This window comes from Crocuta crocuta, unplaced genomic scaffold (assembly GCF_008692635.1).
Source record: "Crocuta crocuta isolate KB4526 unplaced genomic scaffold, BGI_CrCroc_1.0 scaffold77, whole genome shotgun sequence".
Classification (NCBI taxonomy): Eukaryota; Metazoa; Chordata; class Mammalia; order Carnivora; family Hyaenidae; genus Crocuta; species Crocuta crocuta.
This window is the reverse complement of record NW_027532172.1, coordinates 4,034,556-4,047,673: the sequence shown is the minus strand read 5'-3', so window position 1 is coordinate 4,047,673 and position 13,118 is coordinate 4,034,556. Positions and strand designations below refer to the sequence as shown.

At 48.3% G+C, this 13,118-nt stretch overlaps 1 protein-coding gene across 1 annotated transcript; it reads right to left on the bottom strand.

Moving 5' to 3' along the window:
* Positions 1 to 5,401: 5,401 nt before the first annotated feature.
* Positions 5,402 to 10,115, bottom strand: LOC144242390 (C-C chemokine receptor type 5-like). The gene is made up of 2 exons (XM_077777312.1): positions 10,059 to 10,115; positions 5,402 to 8,407 (listed from the first exon to the last, which is right to left on the bottom strand). The coding sequence occupies exon 2, from the start codon at positions 8,394 to 8,396 to the stop codon at positions 7,341 to 7,343; it is 1,056 nt and encodes a 351-aa protein (XP_077633438.1). The 5' UTR covers positions 8,397 to 8,407; positions 10,059 to 10,115; the 3' UTR covers positions 5,402 to 7,340.
* Between the last annotated feature and the right edge of the window lie 3,003 nt (positions 10,116 to 13,118).

Here is a 13,118-nt window from a genome sequence, read left to right as displayed (position 1 = left end):
GGTGTTCCCTCTGCAGAAAGAAACCTTAGATTCTTTTCTAAGAGTTTCTAAGCAACTCTCACTCACCCACACACTGCGTCCAGCAAGCTCCTCCATGAATGTTCACTGAATGAATGAATGAATGAGTGAGTGAGTGAGTGGGCTGCCCACCGTTAATGCCCAAGTGAACCGTGTTCCCATCTTGCCGCTTCTGTCGGAATCCCAGAAGGCGGGGGTGGGGAGTTGGCCTGCCTCCCTATCTCCCAGTTTGCTAAGAGCTGTAGGGTCCACATCTGGCTAGCATTACGGTTTCTCATTAATCCCCCCACCCCACCCAAAGCCTTTCCAAATGCACTGCACAAGTTCAGATGTATTGATCACAACGTCACAAAGTTGGGAGGCCCTTTCCATCTATTGCTATAAATCCACAGTGTTTGATTTCACCCCTGAGAGCCCCCTCAGGTCCACAGGGCTTCCATTCTACTGCATAAGGTGGGTTGGGTTACCCATCATATGAACAGCATTCTTTGGGGGGGGGTGCAATTCTAATTTAAAGAGGAAATAGCCATTACTAGGAAAGTAGCAAACAGTTATAAGAACTTCTACATGCCAGGCATTGCGTTAAACCAACATGTGCTTTCTCATTTAATCCTCTTCACAAACGTATGACGTAGTAGGTATTGTTGTCGGCCCCATTCACGGATGAGGAAACTGAGGCTAGAAGCATTACAGCTTGCCTAGGAATCCCTGTCCCAGAATCCAAGTTATGCTGATATTTCTTGAATACTTACTATATGCCAGGTTTACCCTTGTCCATTCATATATGCATTGGACATTATGAAATTAAAAATCCAGTCCCATAGTCACATTAGCCATGTTTTGCACCAGTCTGGTGACTACTGTGCTGGAAGGTGCAGATCTGGAGTCATCTCCATCATTACAGAGAGTCCTTCCCGTCAGGGCTGGTCCGGATACTATATACTGATGTATATAGTAGTATCTGGAATTACAGGGAAGGACTCTGAGGTCCACAGACAGATACTTCCCCAAGCTCCCACAGCCTCAAGCCTGGACCTCAAGTCAGTCTGACTTTGAAATCCCCACTCTTTTGTCCACCAGGCTCTACTTTCCACCCTGTAGGAAGCAGTGAGATAATCAATCAACAGAGAGTCCCGATTTGATGGTCTGTTAGAAAAAAAAAAATCATAATTTTCTGGGACACCTGGGTGGCTCAGTCGGTTGAGCATCTGACTTCAACTCAAGTCATGATCTCGCCGTTTGTGAGTTTGAGCCCCAAAATAGGGCTCACTGCGGTCAGACTGCCAGCACGGAGTCCACTTTGGATCTTCTGCCCCCCTCTGTCTGCCCCTGCCCTGCTTGTGCTCTCCCAAAACTAAATAAATATTTTAAAAAAATCATAATTTTCTTAAAAGGGGTTTTTGAGGAATATTAGCTAGTGGAAATAAACCAAAGCACAGGAATTTTAGGGTGAATATGAGCTGTTGCTGTTTTGTTCGCTGTGTTGCTTTCTCTGCAGAATTATCATTGCCTTACCCTGGGCTGACACAGACTTCCAGGGCTTTCCAGGTCTTCAGGGATAATGCTTTACAGGACACAGTTAAAAGGATGGCTCCCTGGATGGACAAGGAAATGGGGTGGGGAGGGGCGGGGGAAGAATTCTTTTGCCAACATAAGCAAAGCCAGTATTCATTTGTAAAACATCTCCAACAGACCTTTTCTACCGGAGAGACTTTTCTGTCTTGAATCTGAAGCTGCCAAGCTCCGCATGGGCAACAGACATCTCATTTTTATTTACTTTTCACTTGGAATGGACTGGTTAAAACATAATCCAAAAGCAGAAATGAAAGCAAGATGCTTGGAGCCTCGAGCAGAGATCTTTTATGCTGCCAAGTGAGGCTAGACGTATACGCTTTGAAGACCAGCCTGTGGGAAGACAGAGTCAATGTTCTGCTGTGACCATCGAGGAGTTGAATCCGGACCCTCTCTGGCCTATATGCCACCCACTCCTAGGCCTGCGGGATCTTCCTGACAACTGTCCTCACTTCAGCAGGCTCAGTTTGATGGGCTGTGAGCAGCGGCTCTTAGAATGTAGAGCTTCTGCAGACCTATCAAATCAGAGTCCCGGGGGCGGGATTGGGTATCACTGTGTGTAAAACCCCCCAGGGAACTCCAAGGAGCAGCTAAGATTAAGCCAGGGGCCATGAGCATGGCCCCCATGAATTCCGGATCCAGCTCTCTCCCTCATCGACGTGGGTGCCGGGCGTCAAGGGAGTGGCTCCTACCCGCTTTCCTCAATGGCGCATCCTTGGCTGACGGTGCAATGGGAGAAGCCCGTGGGAATCGAGGCCGGGCCTGATGCTCTGACCCCCCCCCCCATTAATTAGGTCAGTGTGTCTGGCGTTGGGGGTGGGCTCTGTCCTTCTTCCATAAAGTGAGGGGTTGGGCTGACGGGTCCTCAACAACCTTCCTGTTTTCAGGTGATGTGATACCATTAAGAGGGACCACAGAGAGGGAGACACAGGAATCGAGAAAGGGACATGTGAATAAAGAAGAAATCCACCCATATCACAATCGAATCGGGTGAATCCAGCCATTGCTGGATACACAAGGGAGACATGCAGGGGGTGCTTGTGGCGTTTTACGGATGGTGAAAAATGCTTTGTCATGGAACATTTTGTGGCCTTGCTGCAAGGCCGTGGGTTCGGTGACCTGCAGAGATGGGCCCGAGACAGCTGGGACCTTCAGTTCACCGCAGGCATCGACCTGTGTCCTCCACTGGACCTCCTTTTCCTCTTCAGCCAGTGGAGCATTATCTCCCCTGAGCTGCTGTGGAAACACCTCTTGTGCACAACACGGATGGTGTCAGCAGAGATCAACATGAAACAGCCAAACGTATAAACTACCCCAGTCAAGGCTGGCTGCGGAGCGCCCTTGTTGGAGGCCAAGGTGACCACAGGGAGGCAGTGTAGCCCAAGGTTCTTAACGGCTCCGAAGGTCCTTCCTTCCAGTGGTTCCTCTGAAAAGACTTTTAAGTGTTTGGAACACCAGTTACCACCATAAGAAAAAGAAACGGAACCACAGTGACACAGAACTTACAATCAAATTAAAGTAGTAACAATATGAAGCCCAAAATAAAAATACTTATAGGAAAAACTGAAGGCATGAGGAGTCTGAGGGGCTCAAGTCAGTTGAGCCGCCAACTCTTGATTTCGGCTCTCATGATCCCAGGGTGGTGGGACCGAGCCCCGCGTTGAGCCCTGTGCTGGGCATGGAGCCTGCTTAAGATTCTCTCTCTCCCTCTGCCCCTCCCCATATGCGCTCACTCTCTCTGTCTCTCTATCTAAAAAGAAAAAAAAAAAACACTAGAAAATATGGCACCATTGTAACATCTACCTACAGAAATATTAAAGTTTGACTGTGTTTCAGAAAAATACCAAGCAGGACTTTCGTAGTGAGTTTTACTTAAAAGCAAGAGCTCTGGGAATGCGTTCCTGTTTCTGCCTGGGTGCAGCCACAGGTTGGGGGAGCTCTCCACGCCCTCAGGGTAAGCAGAGGGGTGGCCTGGATGAGCTGTGGGGGAGAGGAGTCAGGATGTTCACAGTCGCCCCCCTTGCTCACAGCTCCACACCTCCTGTGCCTTCATCAGAAAGTCAACAATGAAAAGCCGATGTTCGATTAAGGAATCTGTCTTGCCCTTAGATAGGAAATCAATGACTTGATTTAATCACAACAGTGGAAGGCTGTTAGCCTTTTAGCTAGAGGTATTTAGAACCTTGGAATACAAGTGTGAACAGAATCGTAATTTTTGACTTTGCACATTTTCCCTCCCTGCTAAGGGTGTTTGCTTTGCTTGGGCTATATCCATGGCACATACGTGACTCCCTAGGTTGCAGAGGCCCCTGGGCCAGGGAGCCGGGCGTCTTCACCCAGGACATGACAAGTGGAGTCCGAACTCGATAGCCATGATGAGTTCAAGCCGGGTTGTCAATCTAAGGACTGGGGCAGAGGAGTCCCAGTCCCTTTTCTGCGCCTCAGAAAGTAAGGGGCGCAGGGAGGATGGGCGTGTGCTCTCGACCCTTCCTCTACTCCGACTCAGTCCCCTCCCTCCCTTCCTTGGGTCATGCCTCCTGTTGACTAGGAGGTGGAAGGCAGTCTTTCCGGTTGTTAGGGGAAAGCCCTTGCCTTCTGCCCATTCCCCAGATCTCCAAGCAGGACAGTGACCTACCTGGTCTGGAAGGTGAGAATCCGAACACCAGCCTACCCCAGACTGTAAATGTGACCTGGGCCAGTCGCCTCTTCCCAGAGCACCTGTCCTCTCTGGGGACAAGAGACACAGCCACGGAAATCCAAATGTCAAGGACAACCCCATGGTCATCACTGTAATCACAGGCAAGGTTTTAGAAGAGATTTGAAATGAAAGAAAAGCAACCTTTATAGAAGCCAGGTTCTCATGTGTCATGTGTCTGCAATTTGAGATTACAGAGCAATGACCAGACTGTGACATTGTATGTTTGCTTCATTTTCGTTTTGTAAGTTTTTTTAAGTTTAGTTATTTTAAGAGAGGAAGAGACCACGCACTCGTGCACATGTGAGCAGGGTAGGAGCAGAGAGAGAGAGGAGAGGGAGAGAGAGTGAGAGAGAATCTCCAGCAGGCTTCACTCCATCAGCACAGAGCCCGACTCGGGGCTTGAATTCACGAACCATGAGATCATGACCTGAGCCAAAATCAAGAGTCAAATGCTTAACCAACTGAGCCACCCAGGCGCTGGCTCAGTTTCAAACTATGTCTTCCTCATTTTCAAACACAGCTGGCAGGAGCTTACACAACACATCAATTTTCTTTTCTTTTCTTTTTTTCAAAATGTGTCATTTTTTTGGTTCCAGGAATAGAATTAGATTAGAAACTTGGAAGTTTTCAGTATCCTTTGCTCAGAAACGCCACCCTTAGAAGCAACATCTTTAAACAAATTATTCTGGTAATTTGACCCAGGAAGGGGGACAACTTTTAAAAAATATTTCAAAAGTATAGTTCTCTGCATATGTATGAATGGAATTTTCCAAAACAGTTACTTACAAAATGCTTTCACAGCTTTGTTTTTTTTGTTTTTGTCTTTGTTTTTTAAAACTTTCTAATGTTTATTTAATTTTGAGGGAGAGAGACTGAGCAGGAGTGAAGGAGGGGGCAGAGAGAGGGAGACACAGAACCCAAAGCAGGCTCCAGGCTCTGAGCTGTCGGCACAGAGCCTGACACAGGGCTCGAACCCATGAACTGCGAGATCATGAGCGAGCTGAGCCGAAGTCGTCTGCTTAACCAACTGAGCCACCCAGGGGCCTGGCTTTCACAGTTTTGAAAGCTATTCTCTAAATGAGCACTTGACTGAAAGAGTGGGAATACAGTCAGTTATTTTACAGGGTGGTTTTTATTAGGTAAGGGTTTTCTTACAAGCAATTTGTAACTTTGTATATACATAAGATATACCATATCATACATGATATACATACATATACAAAGATATCAGAGTGTCTTTGAGTTGACCCAGAGGCTAGGGTCATATGATATTTATGCCCTTGAAACAACCTTAAGAGCACTTCCAGTTGCTCCCCATTGACACCCATGCTCTCAAGGTCATATCTCAGAGCTGAGAAAAATCAGTAGCACCTCTTATTATTCTGATACCTTAGTCTCTTGAGTGAGTCTCACTGCTCTTACGTTTCCTCACCTAATCTTTCCCAAATGGTCTTAGCTGCTCCCCAAATTCAAAACAATCTTGGGCATATACCAAACAAGTAGCAACTGCCAAACATGAAATCATGACCTTCTCTTTGAAAGGAACAGATCCCTTAGTGTTCGGGGTTGCGATGTGTCCAGAGAAGGCGTCGAAAGGAGTGTCCCAAGCCACCACACTCAGCCTGAAACACAAAGTTCCGTAAAACTGTGTTTCTTGGAGGTGAGTCAGCTGGAGGCGGCCTGTTTCCAAATGAATCTGGCTGTCCCTTCTGCCTTCTGCCCACTGAGACTTAACTCTAGTGTGTTCCAGGTGGGCAGAAACTTAGTCATCCTGGCTTCCCTCCCATCTCCGGGGCTTCTTTGCTTAATGCTTGTAAAGCCCTGCGTGCTCATTACCTACACAATCAGTCCTCACCTGGATGTCATATCTGATGTGAAAGTGCTCCTGCCCTCAGACCCACGTGTTTCCTAAACCTAGTGTTTCCAAGTCTCCTGGAGATGCCCTACTGTTGGGGCTGTGACGGAACGGACAACTCCGAAGGCAGGAGCAGCCACCGAGGGACAGTTCTGCTTCTGTCAACAGAAGGCTGTGTTCAAGCCTGCACAACCAGACCCTTCCTCTTCAACCAGCCCCTCCTGGTTTTGATGCAAACCTTGTCCCCTTTCCATGCCTGAGGACTTCCTTAAGGGTGTCTCCAGTCTGCGTGCTTGAAGCCTAGAGGTTCCCTCTGCCTCCCCACGGCTCCTCACCTCCAACCCCCGTCCACCCCAAGTCCTGCTGTCTCTCTGCCTACATGCGGAGAAGGTGCCACCATCCCTGGTGTCTGGACCTGCATGGAAGACTCCTTGTCTCACCTGACCTAAAAGTTCGTCTTTCTAGGCCACCCTTCTGCCGTGCAATGAGCTCTCTGCTGCGGTGCCCGGGAGTCTCCTGGCTCTGCTCTGGCTTTGACAAGCGGTGCTGTGCACGCTTCCCACGGTCCAGGCTCACTCATCCTTTCCCCGGCCACTGCTGACCTCCCACCGCAGAGCCACCCCGCACATGTGCGGGGTCTGCAGCCTGGCCCTCAGCCTTCCTCCCACCACTCCCCTTCTCCCTGAAGAAGCCTTCCCAGCTCTCACCCCATTTTGATCACCTGTGGAACTTACCAACCACACCTTGGCGGGGAGATCACTCTTGGAAGGGCTCATTTCTTAACGTATCATCCCAAGCACCTGCTTTCAGCACACTTACAACCGGCACCTGTGGCCTCGAGCAGGTCAGACACCGTACAATATGCATCCTGATTACTTTTATTGTTCTTGTCTAGGTAACCAAGCTCAAGAATTAGGAGTTCCCTGAGGATCTTTTTTTTTTTTTATAATAAACTTTTGCAGCAAAGGGGGAGTTTGTCAATAAATTGTCGTATGCTGGGGGGGGGCGGGGGGAAGGGAGGAGGTTTGCCCTGTCATCGACATGTATTGATTCGGCTTTCTGGAAGTGACAGTCTCGAGTGATATGATATACTCAGATGCCAGACGCGTGGATGGCTCTTAGACCCTCTATGACAGTCACTTCCTTTTTAAAAGAATTGCTCCCGCCCCCAGGCTGTGTACAAACACCTGGTCCAGGTCACAAGCCAACAGAGATTTCCTGCTCTCCAGTGGATCGGGTGTAAACTGAGCTTGCTCTGTCGGGGGCCTCTCCTTGGAAGAAAGGACAGTGTTTGCAGAAGTGCCTGACAATGTGCTTTCGGAAAAACTGGAAGAGGTAGCTTCTGAACTTCTCCCCGACGAAGGCGTAGATGATGGGGTTGATGCAGCAATGTGTCATGCCCAGGGTCTCCGTCACCTGCATGGCTTGGTCCAGCCTGTTGGAACTACTGCAATTATTGAGGCCAAAGGAATCCGGGAAGGTGCTCAGGAGGAGGACGATGTTGTTGGGGGCCCAGAAAAGAAAGTAAACAATCATGATCACGAAAATGAGCTTCACGGCCTTGTGCTTCTTCTCACTCCGACACCGGAGGATGGTCTCGAGGATGGCTGAGTAGCAGACGATCATGACGAGGAGGGGCAGGACCAGGCCCAAGAGATTCATCTTCAATGTCTGGAAGTTCTTCCAGAAGCGATAATGATTGGGTGGAAAATGAGGGCTACACGTAAAACGCGAACCCTCTTTTTGGGATCTGCTAAAGATGATCCCTGGGACAGAGACCAGCACAGCCAGTACCCAGGTGACTGCGCTTGTCACCACCCCAAAGAGGACTGTCCTGGCCTTTAAAGCAAACACGGCATGGACGATAGCCAGGTACCTATCAATGGTCAGAAGGATGATAAAGAAGATCCCGGTGAAGAAGCCTATGTGATAGATCCCTGTCAGAAATTGACACATTCTGTTTCCAAAAACCCACTGGTCTGCAGCATAGTGGGCCCAGAATGGAAGAGTGAGGAGGAAGAGCAGGTCGGAGATGGCCAGGTTGAGCAGGTAGATGTCGGTCATGCTCTTCAGCTTTTTGCAGTTGATGAGGATGAGGACGACCAGCAGGTTGCCCGGGAAGCCGAAGATGAACACGAGGGAGTAGAGCGGGGGCAGGAGCCTGGCTGCGATTTGCCTCACGTCGGCTTTGTGGCAGGGCTCTGAGAGCTCATATTCAATGTCATAGTATGGACTCGATGTTTCATAATCCATGTTCCTCGATGCTGTGAATAAAGCAAAAGTGATCATCTATAAAGCCCAAGAATGGATTAAGCTGTCTGCCCTGGGTTCAAACTGTCTTATATACGAATGAGCTCTTCAGCACGGGTACCTAGATTTCTACATTTAACAGAGTTCCCTTGTCTGGCCAAAAAAGAACATTTTCAGGAAAAGAAGGATGGCGGCTATCACCTCTGCTCACTAGATGGAGAGCACGACTCTGGGGGGAGTTCACTAAAGCATCGTCTGACCAAATGAAACCTGGTGCTCGATACCCACGTGAGTGAATGAAGCTTTGATCACAACTTCAAGAAACTGGCCCTGGTGCCATCTGATGCTGAGTTACAATTGCTGCTGTAGCTGCCCTTCCCTGGGGTGGGCATCACCCCGAGTGTGTGCTGGTAGCCAGTATCAGCTCTCAAGGGCACTCTGTGGGCCACCCACTTCACATCCGTTCATTCAATTAGTCCTCCTGGTCACCCTGTGAGTTAGGTCATGTTACTGTCTCCATTTTGCAGATCAGAACCTCAAAGCAGAGAAGATGAGTAACTTGCCAACCACACGTGTGTGAAAGCAGCTGAGTTTGAATGCAGTCAGCCTGCACTTTTATTCACTTCATCTCTCGCTTCTTGGCGAGGGAATTGGAGCATGGTACCATCAGCCTGGCACCTTGAAGCAGTCGGAAAGAAATGGGCTGGTGCCCAAGTCCCCTGAGAAGGCCACAGGAGCCAGTAGCCAGGTAGAAATTCCAGGCTGCCATTTGTGCTTACAGTTCCCGAGTTGCTATGGGGAAGGGCTCCCTCCCCCCCCCACACAAGCCATCCAAGTAGAAAACATCTCAGCTGCCCCTTTTATTCTGGGTTTGCTCAGACCCTTCATAACCGCCTGGCTAGCCTGGTCTATTGCAGTTCCACTTCCTATTTAGAAGTTTCTTTAATGAATCTTCATGGGTTTCATGCCCCCTAGACCTCAGAGTAGGTAGCTGCAGAAAATATAGCACATGAAAATATAGCTGCAGAAACTATGTAGCGCATACAGAAAATATCACCTTAAATTCTGAGCCAGAGCAAGAGCCACACACTAAATACGCTGCAGAGCTGATCCAGTAAAGGGACACTTTATTTGCTACTTGTGATCCAATATTAATTTGGACAATCTTTAGCCTTCCCTCTTTTCTGGGAACAAACAAACAAACAAACAAAAGAAATAAACTTGGACCCAACTTCTGCTTGGACACACATTCAGAGGGCATCTTGCCTGGTCAGTGTCCATTCTTCCCCGAAGATCATTCTGTCAAGATTTTGGCCAAGAATCATCTCCCTGAAAACCTTTCTTTTGAAAGGTGAACTTTCTTTATTCCTCCTTCCCTTCCCTTCCTTCCTTCCTTCCTTGCTTTCTTGCTTCCTTCTTTCCTTCCTTTTAAATAATGCTCCCTTTACAACAACCTTTCATTCACATTCGTGTTTGTATCTTCGATGTGATCCCAGTCTGAAACTCATTCTAAATTCGAACTCTTTTCTCCTCTCAAAGATTATGTTTTAAGAAAGCTCTCTGAGCCCAGGAGTTTGTCTCGGCTTCTAGGGTTTCCTGTAAAGCCTTTTACTCATCACAGGAGTTGAGCTAACTAAAAGGCAAGGTGGTTGTGGGGTGACTTACCAGGATGATTCTTGTAAGGGAACGGATGTCTCAGCCACTCTGGCTAGCTGAGCTGTGCACACTGAACATATAGACAGCATAAAAGTAGGAAACACAGGGTTTCGACTGAAAAGGGGAGGCGGAGTTTTAATGAATGGCTATATTTCAGGACCAAAAAAAAAAAAAAAAAATCAAAGACTGGTTCTTCTTCTTTTTTTTAAAATTGCTTAAAATAGGACAGAGACTAGATTTCTAGCCTGAATGCTTATTTACAGGCTTCCCTGACGACAGTTTTCTTTTGTTTTCTGCTCATGCAACTACACTGAGTCTGTTTAGGAAAGAGAAGGATTGAAGGATATCAGCACTAGAAAAGCATTCACATTTATGGAGTCAAACCTCCTCATTCTGTCCAAAGAAAGAGCGGCTTCAGAGGCCAATGGTTTATTTGTATAAAACCGCAAATTGTATAAAATTTGTATAATTTGTATAATTATCACTGGTGAGGCTGCAAAGGAGAGATTCTGCTTCTTTTACTACTTGCCTTCCATGAGAGCCACTGAAACCAACTTGAAACAGAGGGGATGCTTCACATGAAGCCCGTGGTCCCCCTTACCCACGGCGCTCTGTCCCCTGAGCCCACAGCCCACATCTCTACCTCACGCACCAGTACGATTTTTCTCTGTAAATGAAAACAGCTGGTCATCTAAAGGGCTTTACCTACAGGCTCACCTGTGAGCTGAACACATCACCCATCTCTCTCATCTTTCTTGGGGTCAGGAATATTGTGGGGCACGTCATTACAAATTTCCTCCACCCGGGCACTATTTGGCAGCCCTGCCGACCAGCTGGCGTTCACGAGCGCCTGTACCGTGCCAGACACAGGCAGCAGAGAGCCTCTCTCCGAGGACAGTCTATCTGTAGCCATGAGAGATTTTCCATATGAAGGGAGCAGAACTGACAGATGGGTAGGGTCCGGTTCAGGATTCTGGGACGATAGCACAGGCAGCCACGTGGAGCTTTCTCGGTGGTTGGTTATTTACCTGAACCCCTCAGGTGTTGACGGCAGAGCCGACCACACAGCGGAGAGCCAGCCTAAGCCTCAGGAGTGCCCTCTGGGGTCTTCGTTTTATCCATAGAATCAGAAGTGTTGGCTTGTGTGGTCTGAGAAAAGGTGGAGGAGACCCCAAGCCTAGGGACGCAGCATAACGCAGGGCTAAGCAGGTGGCCTCCGTAGCCTGACTGCCTGAGCTTGAAGCCCAGCCTAACCCTTTGTTTTCTGATGCGTGGAATGGGCTGAATAATTGGTTGCCTCATGGGTTTGTGGGGGAGAGACTCACGAGGCAGCCACATCAAGAATGTAGCACATAATATACACTCAATAAACATCAAGCCTGGAGTTACTCATCCCATGATCCTTTCCTAGGGAGAGTTTATCTTATAAAATGTTAACAAAATTGGTTCCCTGAGGTCCTTGTCTAGAGCAGGGTAATGTCAGCAAACTAGAAGCTGAAAGAGGGAAGCTAATGACTGGCATTTGGAGAACAGGGGAAATGATGGCTGGGCAGCGTCAGAAAAGCCACAGAAATAGCCCAGCATCCACCACCACACATCCAGGGGAGTCTGCTTGTGTCGCAACACAGCCCAGCAACTGGAAATCACAACCATGAGAGTGAGTTGTGAAAATCATCTCCGAGTTCACCCTGTGTGTGGAACTCAGGAAAGAACGTTTCAGGACTGGGTTCTGCAGCCTTGCTGCAGGGTTACGGCCCAGCATCACCCTTCCACTGCTTGACGCTGAACAGGGTTTTTGAAACTCTCCCAAGCCTTAGTTTTCTTATCCTTAAAAATGGGGGCAAGTGCCCCCCCCCCCCCACATATTCGATAGGTCTGTGGTGAAGATCAAATAATATAACAAGGGAAGAGTGTTTCCCAGACATCAGCCCTCTGTGGGCTACTTCAGTGTGCTTTACAGTTCACAAGTTATGGGGTCACAAAATGGGTAGCGAATGAATCAATATTCAATTTCGCAGAAAATTGGGAGTGTGATTTTGGTTCTTCGAAGAGCAGCCTTGTGTTTGCTTGAGCTGTGCGGATGTGGGGAGCTCTCGGATGCTGCTGGACGAACATTCTATTTCTGTATGTGTTACTGGCTGGCTTTTAGTTTCGCCACCAGGGCGGGGGCTTGCCCTGCATTCTGCGCATCCAGTGTCAGGGCCGCTGAGGATGTGGTGGCCGGCTCACCCCCAGGGGGCAGTGTGGAGCAGTGAGGAGCAGGCTTGGAGTCCCAGACTGTGCTGACTTCCTCCAGATCTTCCCCTCTCTGCCCTTCTGTCTCCTCATCTGTCAAGTGATTGGCTAGATCCCCAGGGGTCCCAAAGGCAGCTCCCCATTCAGTCCTCTTAGATGACTGTATGGCCACACAGGTTTGGACAAGACGCATTGGAAGGGAAACAGGGTGATGATTCCTATATGGGCTGATGCCAGGAGCCGCACCGGCCTCTTTGGATGGCAATCACGGCAAGGAAGTGACAATGTTTACAGCTCCTGCCATGAGAGACGAAAACTGGTTTTTCCTTCTGCTACTACTGGCTCATGTTGGATATAAGTCTGCTGGTATTGACCAGACCTCACAATATTCCATATCAGACCCATATTCTAAACACAGATACCTCATAAGGAAAAGCATATTCCTGCCTTTACAAAAGAGATTTTAGATGAAAGCTCTGTGGGCGATTGTCAAAAGTCTCTTCCTATGGGCCTTGCAGATCTGAGACTTAGGGGGTTAAGAACACAAGAATTACAATTGAGCCTGGCCCTGAGACCAAGGGCCTATTTTGAGGTTAAGAGCAAAACATAGTTACCACATATATCTTTGCTAATTGGTGAAACATAATAGTCCCTTCCTCAAGGCCTACTTTCCACAAACACCCTCTCTTACACTGGCAGCTGGGATGAAGACAGATAAGAGTAGCTAAAACATAACCCAGGGACAAAAGACTGACCCATTCAGGGCCCCCATGTTAGTCTCCACAAACAAACCAATTGAGAAACATTCATCCTCTTGAGAGCGAGACAAAATAT

What these genes read in the sequence shown, in the direction of transcription:
- LOC144242390 (XM_077777312.1), bottom strand. Translation starts at nt 8,396, where the DNA reads ATGGATTATGAAACATCGAGTCCATACTATGACATTGAATATGAGCTC.